Below are 22,784 nucleotides of genomic sequence, written 5' to 3'. Positions count from 1 at the left end.
CTTCAAGTTGCCAAGGTTGAGAAACACTGCTTTAAGCACTATTTCCAGAGTGTTCAGTTATACAAAAAAATAAACCTTTCTTAAAAAAACAAAAACCCTGGTAAAGTCACAGCATCTTCAGTAACATCTCCATGGTGTCAAATACTTTTTTGTCCTTTTTTTTTGACAAGGAAAAAGTGAGACTATCTTGCCTCATTTCCATTTGATTTGTCATTCTTGCCATTTCTTTTTTTTCCCCCTTCCTATTGCTGCAATTGGATTTTACTGTCATTCATTTTGATTATGAACTGCCCAGAGCAAGACAGACGTTTAACAATAAAAATAAAGAAACAGAATTCATGAATATCTGCAGTTTGTTTTTGTCAAAAAACAAAAACAAAAAAAAGCAGCATTGTGTTGCCATGCCATGAGATTTAGGTAGGTGTGCATCACGACACAAATCTAAAAATGGCAGGTATTGGCTAGTGATGGCAAGAGGCTGCTTTTATCATTCTGTCCCCCTCTTGACTCCACTGCAGACACAACTGAATGCACTCTAAATTGTGTTAATCCTATAATTTGGATCATAGGTTGCTGCCATTGCACAACAGACTGGGATTCTGATTGTACACTGTGCACTCTAGCAGAAAAAACTGGACTGGCACCTTATTCAAGGTTTTGCTCCACGCATACTAGTCTCTAAGCAACTAGATTTCCTGGCAAATTGCCTTGCTCTTTATATAATCTGGCAGATGGTCAGTATTGTCTGGAAAAGTCCTGTGCAGATGCTGAGAACCAGTGTGGTCTTGGGATGACTCAGAGCCCGTCTATCTGTGGTTTGTGAAATATGGAACATCTCCTACAAATTTGCAGGAATATAGGTCTTGTGAAAAAACCTACCGCTTCATACAGGGGGGCAAGGATAGTTGATGCGCAAAATATACATTGCAACGCTTATTGCAAAGCCTCTCAACTATCAAACGACAACCCGGCCTTCACGTGGTGCCCCCTGTTCCTACCAATCAGGCTCTGTCGATCCTTGGGATTGGCGTCCCCTTGGGTATATCCAGCCGAAACAGCTTCCATGGATCGCCGTAACAGTGGCGTCAAATTTCCATGGAAGTCGCCTATACCCACGATGGGTGAAGAGGCTTCAAGTACAAGTACAAGTACCAATAGCTTTTCTTTCCAAGAGCCAAGGTGGTGCAGTGGTTAAATGCAGCACTGCAGGCTACTGCTAGATCAGCAGGTCAGCGGTTCAAATCTCACCGGCTCAGGGTTGACTCAGCCTTCCATCCTTCCGAGGTGGGTAAAATGAGGACCCAGATTGTTGGGGGCAATATGCTGACTCTCTGTAAACCGCTTAGAGAGGCCTGAAAGGCCTATGAAGCGGTATGTAAGTCTACTGCTATTCTTTCGCTTTTGATTTTCTTCTTCCCTTGTGCAACTAAAAATTAGGATTGTGCCTTATATACAGTTTTGCCTTTCAACTATCAACCGTTTCAGGATGGAGAGAGAGGGGGAGGGAAGGAGGGAGAGAGAGAGAGAGAGAGAGAGAGAGAGAGAAGTAGGTAGGTGGGTAGGTAGGTAGGTAGGTAGATAGATGATGGATGGATGGATATAGATATCAATATAGACATCCATATATCTGTATGTATTTATTTTAGCGGCAACTAATAATCGAGCAGAAACGAGATACATGGAACGCAGAAAGAACCGCTGCCTATACGAATTTATTTGGAAGCAAGCCTCGTGCAAATCTAATAGGGTTCCTCTTAAGTAACAGGCTAGTCTTAAGACAACCGCAAAAAGGAACGCTGGCTCGCTCTGTGGGCAGAAAGACTAGCTCCGCCGGCTTCAGCTTTTTCTACGGAGCATGCTCGGTAGGCCCATATCCGTCCCCGCCTTAAGGGCTTGCGGGGGGGGGGGGGTGAAAGCAAAGAGGCTTTTGTTTTTATTTTTGCCCCCTTTGTTTGCTTGTTTGCACGTTTCTTTTTTTGTAGGCACCTTCAGCTCACGCATCACCGCGGATCCCACGATGAACTCGAGCGCCGCGGGCACGCAGCCCTTCTCCAGTCCCGTGCAATGTAAGTCGCCGCGCGGCTTTATCCGCGCTCCCGGGCCGGGGAGTTGGAAAAGCAGCGTTGTGTTGAGGCGCAGGCGGGCCCCGCAACCTGAGTAACGGCAGAAGCGAGCGGCTCGGCCCACCCGGGAATCTGACTGAGCAGCCGGGCTACGGGCCCCGGAACCTGGGTGGCGAGTGCAAGCGAGCGGATCCGAGAAGGCGCACCGCGGGGTAGCACGGCTGCGCCAAAAAATAAAAAGGCGGTCGGCGGTTCGGAGAAGGGGGCTCTCTCGCTACGCGCTGAATTGCTGCGATCGCTTGTTTGCAAGGCGTGGGGGGGGGGGGGCACCGAGGAAGCCGGTGCAATGCAACCCTTGCCGTGGATCTGCAAAACGGGCGAGTTGGCCAAGTCCCGGGTAGCTGCCCGGTTCAAGCCTCCTAAAGGAAGGTCCACGCCGACCAAGGCTTGCAGAGAATGCAGGCCTCTGCCTAACCCAGCTACACGTCACGGAAGGCTTAGCTTTTGCGTTTCGATTGTGATGCATCTTTCCCCATATGACTGTCGTACCACCTTTGGTTTGGTCGGGTGCCCTCCGGGGAGCTTGAGCTGCAGTTGACATTGTCCCCAGACGATATGGCCTTGGATAAACATTGGCATCCAGTTAGGAAATACTTTTTTTTTTAAAGAATAGAATAGCAGAGTTGGAAGGGACCTTGGAGGTCTTCTAGTCCAACCCCCTGCTTAGGCAAGAAACCCTATAGCATTTCAGACAAATGGTTATCCCATCTCTTCTTAAAAAACTTCCAGTGTTGGAGCTTTCATAACTTCTGGAGGCAAGTTTAAGTGTGGGAAGCTGGTCATTTTGCATAATCCTCTCTTCTCTTTTTGGCAGCAAATCGGTGGGTTACGACTGGTATGCCCTGGTACAGGCGTACTGGTGCCTGCTGGGAGCACCAGGTACTGTTCCAGTATGGTGCTCCGGAGGGCCCATCCGCTCTCCTTACCTCTCTTTGAGCTGACCGGGGCACTTGCGCATCCGCACAGAGCGTACGGTGCCTGCGTGATGCTCCACCGAGCAGCTGGAGCATCGCAAGCAGTGGGTGCGCACACTGCCTGTGGTGGGTGCCTGGCCCCGTTGCAGTGTACCGGTTGCAATGGGATCCGTAACCCACCACTGCAGCAAATGTTTAGATCTGGGACAAGCAAGGGAAGACCTCCAGATGTTGCTGAAGGACAAATCTCAGCAACCACATCCAGGGCAGGTAAAGGTGAAGGATGCTAGGAATTGTTCACCAACATCTGATGGGCTACAGCCCCCTCCCTCCCACACCCCATTGTTTTTATGCAGAGTTTTATCCTATCTATTTGCAAGTCATCATACCACTTGTATAAAAGTCGATCTATTCTACATGAACTTGAGATTCTGAAACAAAGTGTAACATTTATAAGCAAATTAAGAAAGAGGGGAAAACATGGGATACACATGTTAATTTAACTACTTTTTTTTTACAATGTGGCAACTTTTAAGATTCTGGCTAGGGAATTCTGGGAGTTGAAGTCTACATCACCAAGCTTCAGGAGCACTGCCTTATTGTAGTAATATAAAATAACAGAATCTGTTTGTAGTGGACAAAATCAAGGCAGGGCTATTTTGAGCTTCTTTGATATGATTTCTTCTTTCAGGACTAAACTGTTCTACAAATGGCTCCTTATACCTTTCCTTTTCTCAAAGTTAGCTCTACCTTCCTTCACAGCTCACTCTGATGATATAATAATGTTACTGGCTACACCACTGCATCTTTTGGAAGTTGGTTTTAAAAAAAAAGTCCATTGATCATGTCTTCAGTAGCTTCTTAATATAAAATATTACTATACTTTGAGAGTCATTAACTGTTTGGTTCATATTTTGGCAGTTCCTGGTGGAACCACAGTCCTTGTGGAGCTCACTCCAGATATCCACATTTGTGGTCTCTGCAAACAACAATTCAACAATCTTGATGCCTTTGTTGGTCACAAAAGAAGTGGTTGTCAGATATCTGGCACAACAGCTGGAGCTACCAGTACAATGCAGTTTGTGGCTGAAGAAACCGTGCCAGCCTCACAAGCACAAACCGTTGCAAGAACCATCACATCAGAAACACAAACCATCACAGGTATTTTACCTAGAAAGCTTGGGAAGTGATGTCTAAGAAGCAGGTGGCTTCATTTTGAACACAAAGGACCCCACTGAAGCTTCATGGTTTAATTTCTGGCACCTTCATTGAAAATGAAGGAAGTCTGCCCCACATCTTAATGAGCTGCAAGATTAGCAAAGCTGAATGGTAACTCAGTACACCTGTATGACATTCGTAGTTTCCATTCTTGGGGACAGGAAGAGAAGGGTTGAAAAAATTTCTGAAAAAAATAAATTATCTCCATATTGGAAAAGAACAATTTGAGACTGTTGGGCTAGCTAGAGAAATAGGAATAGTTTGGCAGGTACAAATACAGGTAGTCCTTGCTTAAGAATCACTCATTGAGCAGCCATTTGATGTTACAGTGGTGCAGAACTTGGGGTTTTCATGACTGATCCTCTTAGTTACAGTTGTTGCAGTGTTCCCATGGTCACATGATCACAATTCAGGTGCTTAGTATCCAGCCTGCAGTTACCTTATAGGATCTGGTGGTCATGTGCTCACCATTTGCAACCTTCACTCGCAACAATGTTGGAAGCCAGCAGGAGATCGCAAACGGCAATCACATGCCCACGGGCCCTGAGGCTGCTCGAGGTTTGCCTAACAACATCAAATGGGACAGGCAGAACTGCCATCATAAATCAATGCAGTTACATGGATGTCATGCTTTAAAACCGTGTCATTTAGTGATGAAGTTCCGGGTCCTAATTGCCATTGCTTAAGCAAAAAGTACTTGTCAGCTTCTGTACTTGGCTTTTTGCCCATCCTGTGTTCGGGATAGGCAACGAAGTGATCAAGAATGAAATATTATCTCAACCTCCTGGTTTCTTCCCTGACGTTAATGTCTTGCTGTCAGGCACAAAAAAAACCCAGAAGTCAGGATAGAATTCAAAAGCACTGGGAGTTTATTCCAAGCAGCCTATAGAAAAATCTGATCTACCGTATTTTCACGACCATAAGGCGCACCGGATTATAAGCCGCAGTATCAGTTAACGTTAATTTTTCAAACTTTTTCCATATATAAAGCGCACCGGGTTATAAGCCACACATTTTTTTTGCAACATTCATCCGCGCGCAACTTTCGCAAACAAATTACTAACGAAATCGCAACATCTGCCACTCCTCGCACTCCGCACTACATGATACACCCCCCCGCACCATTCGTCCAGTAAGGTCGGGGAGGCGTTGGGCAAATTGGGAGGGAGATTTTCAAAGAAGCGCACCAAATATCTCCCGCGAACTGAATCGGCTTTAATAAAGCAATTACCAGCTCAGCTTTAGTTCCCTTTGTGAAAGTTAGAATCCGCAGCTTGAACCCGAGAAACTATTAATCCTTCTCCCATTAAGCGCTATTCCATCGGACCTCCCCATTAAAACCAATCGGAGGAGAAAGCCTGGGCGAGCTGGGGAGGGAAACTGCTCAGATGGTGGAAGGGACGGGAGGCAGGAACGGAGGAGAAATCCTGGGTGCTGGGGAGGGAAACTGCTCAGATGGTGGAAAGGACGGGAGGCAGGAACGGAGGAGAAAGCCTGGGCGCTGGGGAGGGAAACTGCTCCATATATAAAGCGCACCGGGTTATAAGCCGCACTGCCGGTTTTTGATCAAATTTTAGGATTTTCAGTGCGCCTTATGGTCGTGAAAATACGGTACTAACAATCAGCAAATTAGGGGCAGTCAACGAACTTCGGGGGGGTGGGGGCTGAAGAGATCCCATTTGGGACTCCAGACTGATGGTGCATTTGATCCCCCCCCCCCCCTTGACTTAATCGTGCTCATCTCTTATACTGGTTGTTAACTTTCTAAGCAGTTCAGAGAACCGGTTGTTGGAAGAAATCTCATTTTGTTTTTTCCCCACTTTACAGGGCTAATCTTGTAAGGAAGGCAGGAAGGAAACATTCTGGTGTTGTTTCTAGCCTAATCTTTATTGCCCTGTTTACAGAAACTGCCTCCCCGGTTAACCCTTATTACATTGTAACAGCTAAGGGCGAAGCACCCATTGATGTGAGTGATGTTGAGTTGGCCACGGTCACACGGTCACATGACCACCAAACCACACCTTCCCAGCTGGTCTTTAGGGCAGAGAACCAGTTGTTAAATTATTTGAATTCCACCACTGATCTGATCAATAGAAAGTCAGCAAAGGTTGCACTGAGTGCATGGAAGTTTTTTTCTGCCACCAATCCATATGCAAGTTAGGTAGCAATATGAGGAAAGGGTTTTCAACATTTGGGGATCCTAAAATGAAGCTCTTTTTATGTTCATCAGTATCGGCGCCCGAATTTGTTTTTGAGCATGGCTACCAAACATACCTGTCTGGTGAAAACAGTGAACCTCGGACAGCTACTCTTGTTACCACCCCACCGAAATCACACAGCAAAAAGCCCAACACATCAGTGGCACAGAAGAAATTCAACTGCAGCTACCCAGGTAAAGGATAAACCGGTGGGTAAATCAGAAATCTATTTTTTGAATGGAAGGGGGGGGGATGCAGAGGACACCCTCGGCATTTTGAAAATACCTTGTGAGTACAGCGGCTACCATGGAAGGAAGGGGAGGGGAAACTTCTTCATAAAATGGCATTTTGAGTCACATGATGGTTCCATCCATGAATTGAGTAGCAAAGGCCTTAGATAGTGCTCGGGGGGGGGGGGGGGTTGTCCAATATGTTTTGTTTCCAAATGTTTCCAGATAGCAATAGCAGTTAGACTTATATACCGCTTCATAGAGCTTTCAGCCCTCTCTAAGCAGTTTACAGAGTCAGCATATTGCCCCCAACAACAATCCAGGTCCTCATTTTACCCACCTCGGAAGGATGGAAGGCTGAGTCAACCCTGAGCCGGTGAGATTTGAACAGCTGAACTGCAGAACTGCAGTCAGCTGAAGTAGCCTGCAGTGCTGCATTTAACCACTGTGCCACCTCGGCTCTCTAGATCAAAATTTTGCAGAATGTCCCAAACATGAGGGCGAAATAGGGTATTTTTTTTAATTATTATCAAAGGTGGGTTGCTCCCGGTTCAGCCTGGATCGGGCGAACTGGTAGTAGCAGCGGTGGGAGGCTCCGCCCACCCACTCGGACACTTCTACGCATGCGCAGAAGCGTCGCACACAGACACGAGCACGCCTAAACCGGTAGTAAAAAAAAAAAATGGCAACCCACCACTGATCTGGATCTATTTCAAGCAACACCCCTGCTTTTATGCCAATGAAGTTGAGTCATGGCATCTGGACTTATTTTATGCTGAAATAATAGAAAATATTTGTAGCGTGGGTTTTAGATTTTGGGTCAGAACATGTATTAAAACTTGTATACTGTTTTAATCCAGTCATCAGGAGATGATCCCATCTAATGTATTCCATTTGGCCATTGAGAAAACTGAGACAGAGAATCAAAATATTATACTTTATTGCAACTATTGACACATTGAGTCATAGCTACAAAAAAGTGCAGGATTTTTATGGAGCTACATCAGTAGGTGCCTGCAAATCTACCAGTTCCTTTTCTGCATGGAAACACAAGCATGCCTGACCTTCGAAAGAAGCATGGTTGTATTATATGCAAATCAGTCAATGTAAGCACTCAGAGAGATTCTTTCTTCTCGTTGGGGCTTTTTTCTCTTTTTCCTTAGAAGCCTCCCAGGACCTCAAGGGACTTGGCAGTTATGAATTGTTCTTTGCATTGTATTTACTTTCTGCCCATTGATCTGATGCTCTCTGAGACGGAATGAGGAAATAAATTGGCATCGCTTGTATTAATTTTACTCAGTGACATTGCCACAAAGTTCCAAGAAGATTCATGGAAGCAGTTCTTAAAATTAATTTAGGTAACCATTGATCATGCGGCCTAAGGAGGGGGAAAAAAATTACCTTCCATGTGTGATTAAGTCAATTAACTTCATTAGAACATATAGTCAAACCTGCCTTGGCTTGAGAATTTGACTGAAATTTATGTTGCTTCTTTCCCCCTCCGCACTCCATTTTTGCTCTCAAGCAGCATTTACATTTCAAGCAGACCACCTGAGGAGTGGCCTCAATAGTCTAATCCAGTAAGGTTCAAATCCTTGTTTGGTGGCGATGCTCGGTGCATGGATTTAAATGAATTAATCTCTTTCACCCTGGTCTGCTTATCTTGGAGAAACATATCCCTCTCCCCCATGTTCTTTGTCATGGCTCTTGGCTTGCAACACTAGAATAGTGGGTGGACCAAACCAGAAATTGAAAACCAGGTTTTTGTATCCATAGCTCCATTCTGTGAAGGAATGCTATCAAGGCATGTTTGTTGAGGCAAGTTAGACTCAAAAAAAAAAAAAAAAAAAAACCTCCTGCTCAGGTATCCAGAATCATAGCAGGAGAAAAGAAATAGGAGGAATTCATTTCCTTTTCCCTTAAGAACAGAGGACATTTTTTTTTAATCTACAATGGTAAAAGACAATCTACAAGGGGTTTGTTCTTTTCCTTGACTGGTAAAGATGCTGCTGAAAATTCTGCTCTTATTTTTATTTTCTTTCTTCTTTTTTTCTTTTAAACTCTTTTGGCCCTGGCTGGAGAATTGACAGGCATTACGTGTGCTCTGTCATATGTCAGAAAATGTATATGATGGCTGGAACCATCTCTGGGAATGCTCACTATCCAAACTCCTAAAAGAATCCAGAGGCACAATTGCCTACAGAGGGAGATCTTGCTTGTGGTCATAAGGGCTTTATTGATTCAAAAAGCTACTAAAGTTTATTTCCAAGGGAATTTAGGCTGGTGGAGAATTTGGCCAAAGCTGCAGCTTTTATGGTTGATGCCACTATGGGTGATGTGCAGTTCAGGTGATGTGTTTGGATATAATTACTCACGTCCAGAAGTTGTTACTAATATCCAGATTCTGTGATTATCTCAAGAGTAAATGGTTCTTTTCCACATTCATTAGAAAATGAAACTCCTTCACAATTTGAAGTGTTTTATTTATTTATCAAACAATTTTTTACCCAGTTGGGTCATTGTTTCAGATTTATTTCCTTGTCTAAAGAAACAGAAATGACCAAATCAGCAGAAGCAGGAGTGACTTTCAACTTCCTGCTGGCTTCGTCCTTGAGTTTCTTTGTGGGAATTTCGTCAGGGAGCTTTGGAAATCCTTCCTTCTTCCCTTCCTTCCTTCCATCCATCCGACCATCCCACTGATCTACCTTCCTACCTACTTAGCAGGCAAGAAGGTGGCTGTTGCTCGGTGTGGGAAAGAGCAAAGGATTACAAGATTGGCTGAGAAACTATCACAGAACATTGAGAATGAAAACACATGGCCTCAGCACCAGTAGCATAGAAGCAGCCACAACTTTCTCGAATTTCTTTTCCTCGAGAGTCATGGGTTCTGGATTTTGGACACATCTATTAGTTAGCCCATCTGAGGTGTCTTGGTTCAAAAAGTGTTGCCCTGTGATGCACTGTTTCACCCAGTTAAAGGTCGTGACAAAAAGGCTTTTATTATACATAGTTTCATTTATTCAGTCAATCAATTTGTATGGTCCCCATCTCAGCAAGTGACTTTAGGTGATACACAATCTTAAATTAAAAACCAATTCTCATCAGGTTTCCTGCTAACCTTCCATCCTTGAATACAAGAGGAAGAATGGACCACTATGACGTCCAAGTATGGATAGATACAGAACGATATGCTGCTGCTAAGATCGTCATTTTGATAAACTCATTCTAGAAACTTGTCAGATCAGTCATATTCTCAGAGGTATAGATGTCATGACAATAGCCAGACTCCAGGATCTGAGACACAGTTCACTACACTGATAGCTTTCCTCAGGACTAGCAAGGAAACGGTGTAACTTCCTTGTTCAATTCCAGTGACCCCAAATATCAGTCTTGGTGTGGAACATATTGTAAATATTGACAGGATAATCCCAGTCATTCATTGCTGAAAGAATACCATAGCATCAATATCTGATGCAACTTGAAGCTATACATAGTTTTCCTTAGCTTCTAGTATTATCTGAATGTCCCTTTGTTTTTCTGTTGAGGGATAAACGTAGCCACATATGCTCATAAATATTTAATATTTTCTTATCACAAGGGAGGTTATCAGAGAAAGGTTAGTTGGGGTGGAAATTCACCAAACTTTTCAGCTGAGCGTGACTGCAACATATTCAGTTACGTAAAGAACTAGTAAAGTTGGGTGGATTCAAATCTGGAAGAGTAGCGTCTAAATCCTACATTATTCATCAACTTCCTCTTTGGCAGTCCCCCAGTGGGAACTCTTAAAATATCTGACCAACCTCAAAGTCTCAGTACCTGTAGGAAGCAGAGAAGATACAGATGCTGAGAAGTTTGAAATCTTTGTACTATCCCATTTGTTCTTTACATTTACATTTGTCACTCCTCAAGCATTTTTCCTGGAAAAGCAAAATCATCAGTGTGGAGAATATCAGAACTTTATTTGTCTGAGGGGGGTAGAAAAGTGCAGTCTTCCCAATTTAGAAGTTCTTCATCCAGAGCAGTCATTCATTGCTAAGATGAATTTGATGTTTCTCAGAAGGCAACAGGTGTCTGTGCTTCCTCCTGTTCCAGGAAGAAATGGCATCAGTTGGTTTTAAGGTTTTAGATCTCAGGTATTCAGGCTCCCTAGTCCCTCTTGGTTTTATTATAGCCAAAAATTGGGCAGTTCTCCGTCTCTTACTCTTCTGAAGAAAATTGGAGCCCATTCTGTAGAAATCATTTCCTATCGATATCTAAGGCAGCTACCAAATTTTATTTTTTTTCTTTCTTAAATAATTTCAAGTTGAACATTCTTATTTCTGCTAAGGTATATTTGTGCAGCCTGTTAATTAGGCTTTCAACAGAACTTCTGCTCCAGTGCTCCCCTTTCACATATGTGCTAGTTGTTCCTGACTCTAGGGAGCAGTGCTCATCTCCGTTTCAAAGCCGAAGAGCCACCGCTAGCCGAAGACATCTCCATGGTCATGTCGCCAGCATGACTAAACGCCAAAGGTGGCGGGACGCTGTTACCTTCCCACCAAAGTGGTCCCTATTTTTCTACTTGCATTTTTACATGCTTTCAAACTGCTAGGTTGGCAGAAGCTGGGACAAGTAACAGGAGCTCACTCCATTACGTGGTACTAGGGATTCAAACCGCTGAACTGCCAACCTTTCTGATCAACAAGCTCAGCGTCTTAGGCACTGAGCCACTGCGTCTGTTGTATATCCCAGTGGTAAAATACTTTTCTTCCACCACAAGAAACTGGAAAATTAGACTCTCTGCAAAGATTTCTCTACCACAGTGAAAAGACATCATCTCTCCCTCTTTCTCTCTCTCAAATCTCCCCCCGCACAGAAAAGGTGATTTTCTTCATGTTTTAGGTGCGGTTTTTTTTTCATTTATGGCTTGTTGATTCCTTCAACTATTATTATATTCACCAGAAATCACATTCTTGCTTGGAAGTCGCTGCATGTTGTTCCAGCCACTTTTAGGAGAACAGAAATGTTCTGTCTTCCTTACCAGGAAGAGCAAATACTGTCTGAAAATCCCGTAAGGTAGCGGTGCTGGGGTTAGATTGGGTGTGGAGCAGATCTCCAGCCAGCTCTGGGTCTCACCATCTCTTTGCTTAATATGCCCCACTGATTGTTGGGAAAAGAGGAGATCCATCATTTGCAGGAACTGACAGTTAAAATGGGCTCCTAATAATTGATTTTTCTACTTCTCTTTCTCCCTCCAGGGTGTCAGTTCAAGACCTCTTATGGAATGAAAGACATGGAACGGCACTTAAGAACACACACAGGTACATTCTGGGAGTTTTAGAATGCAGCTAGGCCTTGACTTACGACCACAATTGAGCCAAAAATGTCCCATTGCTTAGCAAAATAGTTCCGTGCATTTTGCCACGTTTTGCAACCTTTTTCGCCCCTGTTGTTAAGCAAATCACTGCAGTTGTTAAATTAGTAGCATGACTGTTCAAATGAATCCGGCTTTTCGCATTGACTTTGCTGGTCAGAGGGTTGCAAAGGAGAGTGATATGCCCCCCCTCCCCCGGGACACTGCAACCTTCACAAATAAATACATGCCAGGTGCCAAGCACCCAAATTTTGATCACGTGACCACAGAGATGCTGCAATGGTCGTAAGTGTGGGAAACGGTCATTAGTCATTTTTCTCAGTGTGATTGTAAGTTCAAACGGTCACTAAACAAATACTGTATTTTTCGGAGTATAAGATGCACCGGAGTATAAGACACAGCAAGATTTTGATGAGACACATTTTTTAAAAAAAGTTTCCACTCAGCAAACCTCCCAAAAATGGCCCATTTTTTGCTAAAACAAGCCTGTTTTTTGTCAAAAAAAAGGGCATGCATAGCCTTTAGGAAGCTTGTAGAGTGCTCCTGGGGGCTGGGCGGGGTCAAAAACGAGAAAACAATGGGCCGTTTTTTGCAAAAATGGACCCTTTTTGTCAAAAAAAAGGGCATGCATAACATTTGAGAGGCTTCTACAGTGGACCAGGGGGCTGGGGGCGGACAAAAATGAACAAAAAACGGCCCATTTTTCACTCATTTTTGCCCTTCCCAGGCCCCAGGAGTACTCTGGAAGCCTCCTAAAGGCTATGCACAGCCATTTTTGCAAAGGGGGCGGGGTTTCGGGAGGCCATTATAGGCTGTATTCAGTGTATAAGACGCACCCAGATTTTCACCCTCTTTTTTTGAGGAAAAAAGGTGCATCTTATACTCCGAAAAATACGGTACATGCCAGGTGCCAAGCACCCAAATTTTGATCACGTCACCACAGGGATGCTGCAATGGTAGTAAGTGTGGGAACGGTCATAAGTTGTTTTTCTCAGTGCCATTGTATCTTCAAACAAATAGTTGTAAATCAAGGATTTTGTAAGAGAGTCAGTGGAAATAAAATTTGTTGTCCTTTTCCCGCAAAAAATTTGTAATCTGAGGTTGAGATGGGGGTGACCAGTGATAAGGGAGGGAGGGAGGGTTATTTTCTGAACTGCTGCACATTTTTATAGTCATTTGGTGATATGAATGCTGGAACTTCACCCTCTTTTCGATGTGCAAGACATGGGGAAGATTTTATGATTGGCTAGAGAAAGGAATCTAGAAAAGAAAGCAAGAAAGAGATATAGAATCCAGTCAAGACAGTATTGAATGGAAAAGTTGGAGAAGAAGGGGGAAAATAGAAAAGAAAGTATTATTATATAAGTATATGTTTAAGAATGAGATATTGAGGGGGGAAATAGTTAGGATATGATAATGAAGAAAAGGGAATAGCAAAGAATAAGAATAAAATTATAACAGGGTTTATGGGAATATCCTGAAAATACATCAGTTCAGAGCTGAAAAGAGACAACAACAGAAAAGGAAAGGAAGAGAGTAGGAGAGGAGAAGAGAGAAAAGGGGAGAGAAGGAAAGAAGAAGGAAGGGGGGAGGGATAGAAAGAGAAAGGAGAGGGTAGGCAGGGGATGAGGAAGTGAGGAGTAGGGGAGAGGTAAGGGAAGTAGGAAAAGGAAAGGAGAAGAGGAAGGAAGAAAGTAGAGAAGGGAGGGAGAGTGAGATTTCCATTCCCATGGGATGGTAAGAAAAGCAACCCGATGTATATTTTAACTTTTTATATGGAAAACAAACATGTAAAAGTGATAAAGATAAATAAGAATAACTATGCGAATATATACCTGTAACTAAAAATTAAAAAAAAAACTTTTTATAAAATAAATAAATAAATTTCTCTTAAACCAAATCAAATTATTGTGACTATTCAAAAGTTGGGGCTTACCTGTATCTGGACATATCCCTAATTTTCTAAGAGAAAGTAAACAGCATGATTTCAAGAAGGAAAAAATAACTTGAACGATAATTTCCATTTCATCTTGAAAAAGATGAATTCCTTGGTGCTTGACATTTCTTTCCCTTCTCCAGGTGACAAGCCCCATAAATGTGAAGTTTGTGGCAAGAGTTTCAGTCGAAAAGACAAGCTGAAAATGCACATGCGCTCCCACAGCGGGGTGAAACCTTACAAGTGCAAGCACTGTGACTACACAGCAGCTGAGAGCAGCAGCCTAAACAAGCACCAGCGCATCCATTCCGACGAGCGTCCTTTCAAATGCCAGATCTGTCCTTACGCCAGCCGCAATTCCAGCCAGCTCACCGTTCATCTCAGATCTCATACCGGTAAGGCCGGCGGTGGGGAGGGGCTGTTGTGGTCAATTTAACCCTGAAAACCCTAAGATGGTTTTGGGAACAAAAAAAAATAATACTTGCACATTTAAGATTGCAACTCAATTCAGCAGAATTTGTTTATTTTTCAATTACTTATCCAATTTGTGAAGCGGCCAAAGCCATGCAAGGGTGCAAATAAAAATAATAAAATTGTATAAAAGCAATACAGGTAGTCCTCAACTTAACCACCACAATGGAGCCACAAAATTTATGTTGCTAAGTGAGACATTTGTGAAGTGAATTTTGCCCCATTTTTCAACCTTTCTTGACACATTTGTTAAGTGAACCGCTGGAGTTGTTAAGTTAGCCACACAGTTTTTAAGTGAATCTGGCTTCCCCGTTAACTTTGCTTGTCAGAAGCAATAGTTAGACTTATATACCGCTTCATAGGGCTTTCAGCCCTCTTTAAGCGGTTTACAGAGTCAGCATATTGCCCCCAACAACAATCCGGGTCCTCATTTTACCCACCTTGGAAGGATGGAAGGCTGAGTCAACCTTGAGCCGGTGAGATTTGAACAGCCGAACTGCAGAACTGCAGTCAGCTGAAGTAGCCTGCAGTGCTGCATTTAACCACTGCACCACCTCGGCTCTTGAAGGTCGCAAAAGACCTGACAAATATGAACCAATTGCCAAATGAATTTTGATCACATGACCATTGGGATGCCGCAATGAAAAACGGTCATAGGTCACATTTTTCAGTGCCATTGTAATTTCAAACGGTCGCTAAATGAACTATTGTAAGTTTACGATCACAATTGAACTCAAAAGTTCCATTGCTAAGCGAGACAGTGAGTTTTGCCCCGTTTTATGACCCTTCTTGCTACAGTTGTTAAGTGAATCACTGCAATCGTTAAGTGGATAATTTAGCCATGGAGCGAATCTGGCTTCCCTGATTGACTTCGCTTGTTGGAAGCCTCCTGCAAAGATTATAAATGGTGCTCACATGACTGGTGGGACGGTGCAATAAATACATGCCAGTATTTGACCATGTGACTGTGGAACCGCTGCCACAGTCATTACTGTGGAAACCAATCATAAGTCACTTTTTTCATTGCCATCATAACTGTGAATGGTCACTAAACAAAAGATTGCACGTCAAGGACCGCCTACATCATGCTCTACCATGGTGTGGGTTTTTTCATTTGGTTTTTCTTTAGCAAGTTGTGCCAAAGCCCCTGTGGGTATCAGTAAACTGTTTTTAAGCAAAACATGATATAGTGCAGTGCTTGAGTCTGCTATCAATACTGTAAGTAGAAGCTTCAAGCGGGGGGGGGGGATATCTTCAAGATCCTGATCTTGAAAACTTTCAATTGTGGGGGAGACTAACCTACCCAATGTTGGTCCTACAGATGTTATCCTTTCTCCTTTCTCCAATCAGACCTCCCTAGAGGTTTGACCTGGAATCTGAGCTTTCCTACAAGGCCAGGTTTCTAGGGGTTATACCCAACCTTGCAGTCCTCTCCAGCTTTAATATTATTTCTGCACATTTTGTTCACCTAAAGCAAAGTTCCCCAACCTTTCTGAGTTGGTGGCCTGGAGCGGGGGGGGGGGGGGGGGGGGGGGGGGGGGGAAGGGATAAAATTTGGGAGGAGCATGCATAAACATTTGCAGGGACGCTTGTGTAACTGGGGCTGCAAGCACCCACAATGAGGTTTGTGTGAGTGGGACCATGAAGGCCCGCAACGATGCTCACACAAGTTGTGCCATGTGTGCACATCAGCCAGCCACTCACAAGGCCCAGCGGCAATTAGGCCATGGTCCAGAAGTAGCCTGTGGCCCACAGGTTGGGGACCCTGGTTTAAAGGGATCTTGTGCAATGCCTTGATTTTTGGCTGGTAAAATTCTGTTCTTTCTCACAACCAATCTTGTAAGACTCTCCAAAGCAAAGACATTTCCTTCTTCCCTTTCTTTGGCCTTTTATCCTATGCAGCTTTCTTTTATTTGCTTTGACACTGTTTACAGGTGACGTTTTGGGGAGTTTAAAATTAAAGCTCCTCCTTGACTTTTTTTAAAGCCATTTTTACCAGAGCCAAATATTTTAAAGTTCACTGAGTTGGATGAACTAAATCTTAAATGCACTGACAGCAATTAAATATTGCTACTTTTTTTTCCAATATAGTTTGGCATCCCAAAATGGAGACTTTGTGCACTGCTGCAGCTGTTTTTCAGAAAAAGGAAATCAGAATTCCAAAAGTGCAGGCAATAATAGGCAGGGGTAGCCAAAACAAAGAACAGAACTGTCAGTCTGTACAACTTCATTAATATAATGTGTATAATAAACATTTTATAGCGAGGGCCTTAATCTTTAAATACATGCATGGATTACCACAGCACGCCATGTCATGATTTCAAAAATCTTTAGTTGGAATCAATGAAACATACAGCCTGCTAAACCAATTATGCATCTTTTTACAATCTTCCATTTATGAAAATCTATAAAATATTAACTTGTAAAGTAAATTAAGCCTCATGTGTCACAGTTATTAAAGAATAACAAATTCACTGTATTAGGGAGCTGCCTCTATTTTATTTCTATTTTAAATAGCATCCTGTGACTCACTCAGCTTGTGGTATGTGTACAGGGGAGTTGTGGGAGGGGGGGCAACCAATACACAAGCTGTTCAAATGGCGCAAAGCAGCAGTAAATCAATAGAATTTTTTGTTTGTTTAAGTATGAACAATAACCATCGTTTATTAACAAGATGGAGCTCATAACAGCTGTCGATGTGCTGCAAGAATTATCAATACATTGTTGGACAAAGAGCTTGGTTGCCTTTTTACCCTGGGATTTTTCTCTATAAACTTCTCTTTTTAGTGTACTTTTCTTTTTTAATCAACACTTGAACGCAATGTTTCCAGTAAGGCAGCAATTAAATTTAAAAAAGCTTACATACCAGATCAGTAAATAGATCAATGAAAGTTGGGTCTTTCAAAAAGCAGCTTTACCCAAAACATATTTCTAAATGCAGTTTCTTTTGCTCTAAATAAGATATGCTTTAAAGGCCACGCTTCCCAAACTAGTACTGAAACACTTTAAACATTTTTAGCTAGCCTATTTACTGTCACCTGAGAATTCTGGGAATTGCAGTCCCATCAGAGGTACTTTGGAGCAAGGGATGACACAAAAGAAATACCATAAACTCCAGCATTTGTGTGTGGTTTGAGGAGTGGCAAATGGGCTACATATATACACTCAAACCAGGGGTGAAATCCAGCAGGTTCTCAAAGATTCTGGAGAACCGGTAGCAGAAATTTTGAATAGTTTGGAGAACCAGCAAATACCATCTCTGGTGGGGTGGGAAGGGAGATTTTGAAATATCCTTCCCTCAAGTGGGGAGGGAATGGAGATTTTGCAGTATTCTTTCCCTGCCATGCCCACCAAGCCATGCCCACAGAACTGGTAGTAAAAAAAAATTGAATTTCACCACTTCCTCAAACCATCTAAATCAGTGGTAGTCAACCTGGTCCCTACTGCCCACTAGTGGGTGTTCCAGCTTTCATGGTGGTTGGTAGGGGTTTTGTCCGATACTGAAGCACTTTCCTTTTTTAAAATTTAATTGGCTTTTTTAAAAAAAATCATAGCATTATTTAAAAATGTTCATTAGTTTTTCATAAAATCACCATAACTGTGGAACCGGTGGGCGGTTAGAAATTTTTACTACTAATAGAGATACAAAAGTGGGCGGTAGGTATAAAAAGATTGACTACCCCTGCTCTAAACCAATATTTCTCAACCTCAGCAACTTTTAACATGTGTGGACTTTAACTCCCAGAATGCTGGCTGGTTAAGGAATTCTGGGTACTAAAGTTCACACATTTAAAGAGACTAAAATTAAAAAAACATTGCCCCAAAAAGTACCACTTGGGATCCAAAGTGCTCCATAGCCCTAGTAAGTACATAGTTTTACAATTACTTTGTTGGTAAGTATCATGAGCTTCATATGGCTAGAATTAATCTGAATCCCTCTGACGCAAATATAAATATTTGTCTCCCAAACAGGAGATGCTCCTTTCCAGTGCCGCCTGTGCCCTGCCAAATTTAAAATCAACTCTGACTTGAAGAGGCACATGCGTGTGCACACAGGGGAGAAGCCTTACAAATGTGAGTTCTGCGAGGTCCGGTGTGCCATGAAAGGAAACCTGAAGTCCCACATCCGCATCAAGCACAACGTAGAGAATGCCTTCAAATGCCTCATCTGCAAGTTTCAGTGTGGGAATAAGACAAGTCTCCGGCAGCATCTGCGCATCCACCAGCCCGAGCAGCCCGTGAAATGCTCGGAGTGCAGCTATTCCTGTTCCAACAAGGCGACCCTCAAAGTCCACGAGAGGATCCACTCCAAGGACCGCCCTTTCAAGTGTGAGTTCTGCCGCTTCGACACCAAGCAACGGAGCAATTTGACCACCCATGTGAAGAAAACCCATCCCGATAAGATCAGGGTCAGAGAAAAGATAACAGGTCAAGGGGAAGGAGATCGGCTAAAGGAAGGCAACTCCAGACAAGTTGCTAAGCTGGAGGCCAGGAAAGCCTTCAGATGTGATCTCTGTGAGGCCTCCTTTGTCCGGGAGGACTCTCTGAGGAGCCACAAAAGGCAACATGTTGACTATAATGGAACTAAAACTTCAGAGCTGGCTGTCCTGCAGTTCCAGATGGACCCCACCTCACACGGTGATACTCCTATTACGGTTAGTCATCTGCAAATGCCATTGCACACTTCCCCCTATGGGGAAGGGCAGGTCAAGATCATTGTTGGGCATCAGCTACCCCAGGGCAACAGCTTGGAACAAGGAGGTCAAGTCAACGTTGTGTCTCCTACCTTAATAGCTCAGAATCAGGACGATCTGTCCAGCAGTAACCAGCTGCAAATACTGCAGCAGGTGAGCTTATTGGCTCCACCCCTTCCTGTTGGGTCTCCGGCAGAAAGCCTTTCAGTCAATCAACCCACAGTCCTTCTCACAACTCACAACCAAGCTGATGGAAGCACATCAAACCAGACCTTGATCTCCACCATTCCAATAGGCAGCCATGAGGTCTCAGCTAACCAGGCCTTCATCAATGGCACAGGGATCAGCTGCTCGGATTTGGAAGGGCTCAATGCTTTAATTCAAGAAGGGGCAGAAGAAGTGACAGTGGTCAGTGCTGGAGAGCAGAACATCTCAGTGCGAGCATCAGCTCCACCAATCTTTTCATCCTCTTCTCATTCCGATGTGCCAAAGCAAACCTACTCCATCATCCAAAGTGGAGCCCATGCGAGTTTATTGTGTCCTGCAGACTCCATACCAGATTAGACTGGAGGCTGAAAAAGTCACTTGTTTGCTCCATTTTGTTCTAGAGTGCAATTCTAGAGGAGGCTGCTAAGGGAAGCAGGCATGGTGAGCCTGGTGCCCCTTTCTCAAAATGAGCGGAGTATGCATTCATGAGTAATATGGTGATACTGCTGGCTTTAAGGATGGATCGTGGTGGGAATAGATGTCCTTAGATGCGGATAAGTCCGATTGCACAAGACTCCTTTTTGTCGCTTTCAGGTTTAAATCTCTTGTTTGGACTAATAATATCTATCATGCTTAAATAATATCTCTTTAGCATAACTTATCCAACTTTGTTCTAGGCTTAAAGAAATACCCAGTGAGTCAGACTGCGTGGGAAATGCTATCAATCTTCAAAACTAGTAGTAGCCTTAATGGGAACCATTGAAAATTGTTCATTGGCTCTTGGGTTCTTCTCCCCTTTCCTTTTTCCCCCCTTTTTTTTCTTTCTTTCATATCTCAGACCTTAAAATCGTGTTGAATGTATAAATGATATGTTTTTTAATATCGTACTTATGAGAACAGTCTTACATTGTAAGCCACTGCTGGATTGTCCTCCACTGTGATCAATGACTTTAGACAGGCTAAAGAACATTAGCTGGATATGACGTTGCAATATAATCCCCCAAAGTGGCGTCGTTCTTCTGTCTTCAAAAGCAGTTTGACATGTAATATTCAAGTCATGGAGGAAAGTGGGGAGAAAAATGTCAGTTGTTGTTGACAGTATTAACTTAAATTAAGTGACTCAGGGCAGAAGCCGTTTACTACTTTTTGAATATCTGATTTCTATATCAAGACTAGGCGGACCAGCTTTTGAAGAACACAATATATGGTGCAGATGGTCTACATTGCATGGAACCACATCTGCAGCAGACCAGTTTTGTGGTGCCTCAAATGAGTGCAGCCCAGCTCCATGTGCATCAGGGATCATCTTTTTTTCCCCAGATGTAGCACCTACAGGATACATTTGAGCATCACCCTAAACCAGGCCTGTGACTTAGCATGGAATGAACTTATTATCTTCTTCTTACACCAGTTGGTTTATGGGAAATAGATGTCACTTTTCACTTGGGAGGAGAGAAGCAAGAGTACAGTGTTGTCAAGAGAAGGGGGAATGTGGCAAGCATCCTAGCTGGAAAATGTGCCATGTTCGACTCGTAACACACAAAAAGTGGGACACTTTCACTATTTAATTGAAGTAAAAACCGTTTAGAAATCCTGGCTTTGTTTGAAGGTTGCCTTCATTTCAGCAGCATACAATCATGCAGCCTAAATAGTGTAACCATAATGATTAGATTAGATATTAGATAGGATGGCACAACATATGTTCCATTGAGCGTAACTCAACTATTTATATAGTACAGCCTATTGGTACCATTCCCAAAGTTGCAGGCAGATGTAGGGTTTTGTTTAGCATTTCTCACTGTGCTGTTCTGTCATTATATTACAACACCTTGATAAAATGATTTTCCAGATTATGTGCAGTTTAGGGGAAGAAATGCACTCCATTTCTGTAGTATGTATGTATGAAGCTAGTAGTGATTTTTTTTGTCACCTGTAGATGGTGCTAGAACTCAAGCTGAGGTTTGAGAGGAAGGAAACTATTAACAGGTACTATATACTCTAAAGAGTATTTCCTGTTAAAAAAAAGTGTATTGAACTGTTTTGATTCAGTATATGCGCATGAATGCTAGCTTAGAAAAGAAAATACTTCCTGGGTATATCCCACTAAGGTACCAAGATTTCTTCAGTAAGTAAACAATAACGTAAAACTAGTTAAAATTTAAGTTTCTTAAATTTTGGGATTTAAGTTTCTTAAATGCTGGAAATGGAGTAGGTTGAAAATGTTGCACGTGGACAAGCAAATGTTTATACATGTATGCTTAGGTATACAAATCTATATAGGTATTGTTTGTATAAAACAAATGACTGATTTTTCAGTGAAAAGTTAAGAATATAGTCTTGTATCAGGCAAACGTAAATCCATCTAAGGCAAAGGATGAACAGTCAGAGACTCCAGTGCTACAAATGATATTGGAAAGTTTTAGATGAGGCCCCAAGAGACTAATTAATTATATTATCACATTATCATTGTAATATGAGACAAATGGGGAAATAGCCAATATGTGATAGAAGAGTAATACTGTTAATATATTATTTAAATGTAAGTTAAATTATATTAAGAGAGTTGTTTTCCTATCTTTGCTCACTAGGGTTTTTTTCCTGCATTTGAACATTTCAAAGGCCAAGCACCACATTCTTGGTCCTGAAGGGGGTTTCCATCTCTAGCATTTTTAGCTTTATCTATCGATCATGGGTTCTTTGGTTTTACAAAGTAGACACTGCCACTAAATTACCACATCTACCAGTTTATAATACTCATCAGCTCTTTTACTGCTCCTAAGTTGCATGTTTACAACTTAGAAAACTGTATTTAAAAAAAAATAGGAAGAACTAAGATGAAGTAGGGTAAAAGACCTGAAAAACAGAAGGTTGTGTTGCAGTGTTGTGTATCACACTGACCACAAAAGAGTTTAGGTGAGCCTGGTAGAAGAAGATTGGGTGCAACCATGCTTCCTAAATGGAATTGTAGAAGGTTAAGAAAATGGGAGAGGAAGAAAGAAATTTTTTGTTCTCTAAGGAACCGATATTTAGAAAGGATGTGTTCCCTGTAGCAAGAGAACTTTGATTCTGGCCTGAGTGGGAACCAGTTGGGGAATTGGGAATGGGATCAGAAGTATAGTTGTTGGAGGTGAAAGGAACAGGGTGAATTTGGATTACAGAGAAGTTGAAAGAGTTTAGAAGAAGGAAACTGAATATAAAAGACAAAAATCAATCAGAATAGAGCTGGAAAGGACCTTGGAGTCCTCAAATCCAACCCCTGTTCAAGCAGGAGATCCTACTATTTCAGATAGGTGGCTGTCTAGTCTTTTCTTAAAAACCTCCAGTGATGAAGCACCTACAACTTCTGAAGGCAAAGCTGTTCCACTGGTTAATTGTCCTCACTATTAGGAAGTTTCTCCTGAATTCCAGGTTGCTTCTCTTCTTGATTAGTGATAGTAGGA

General features: G+C 42.6%; 1 protein-coding gene across 1 annotated transcript; it reads left to right on the top strand.

Annotated features, from left to right (window-relative positions):
- Positions 1-1,888: 1,888 nt before the first annotated feature.
- Positions 1,889-22,530, top strand: ZFP64 (ZFP64 zinc finger protein). Its single transcript, XM_032218449.1, has 6 exons — positions 1,889-2,066; positions 3,959-4,198; positions 6,486-6,647; positions 11,921-11,983; positions 14,116-14,367; positions 18,416-22,530. Exons 1-6 carry the CDS (start codon positions 2,018-2,020, stop codon positions 19,699-19,701), a joined length of 2,052 nt encoding a protein of 683 aa, XP_032074340.1. The 5' UTR covers positions 1,889-2,017; the 3' UTR covers positions 19,702-22,530.
- Positions 22,531-22,784: the final 254 nt, after the last annotated feature.

The sequence above is a fragment of the Thamnophis elegans genome, chromosome 5 (assembly GCF_009769535.1).
Source record: "Thamnophis elegans isolate rThaEle1 chromosome 5, rThaEle1.pri, whole genome shotgun sequence".
Lineage (NCBI taxonomy): Eukaryota > Metazoa > Chordata > Lepidosauria > Squamata > Colubridae > Thamnophis > Thamnophis elegans.
The sequence above is the reverse complement of the archived record's forward strand: the minus strand, read 5'-3'. Positions and strand labels throughout refer to the sequence as shown.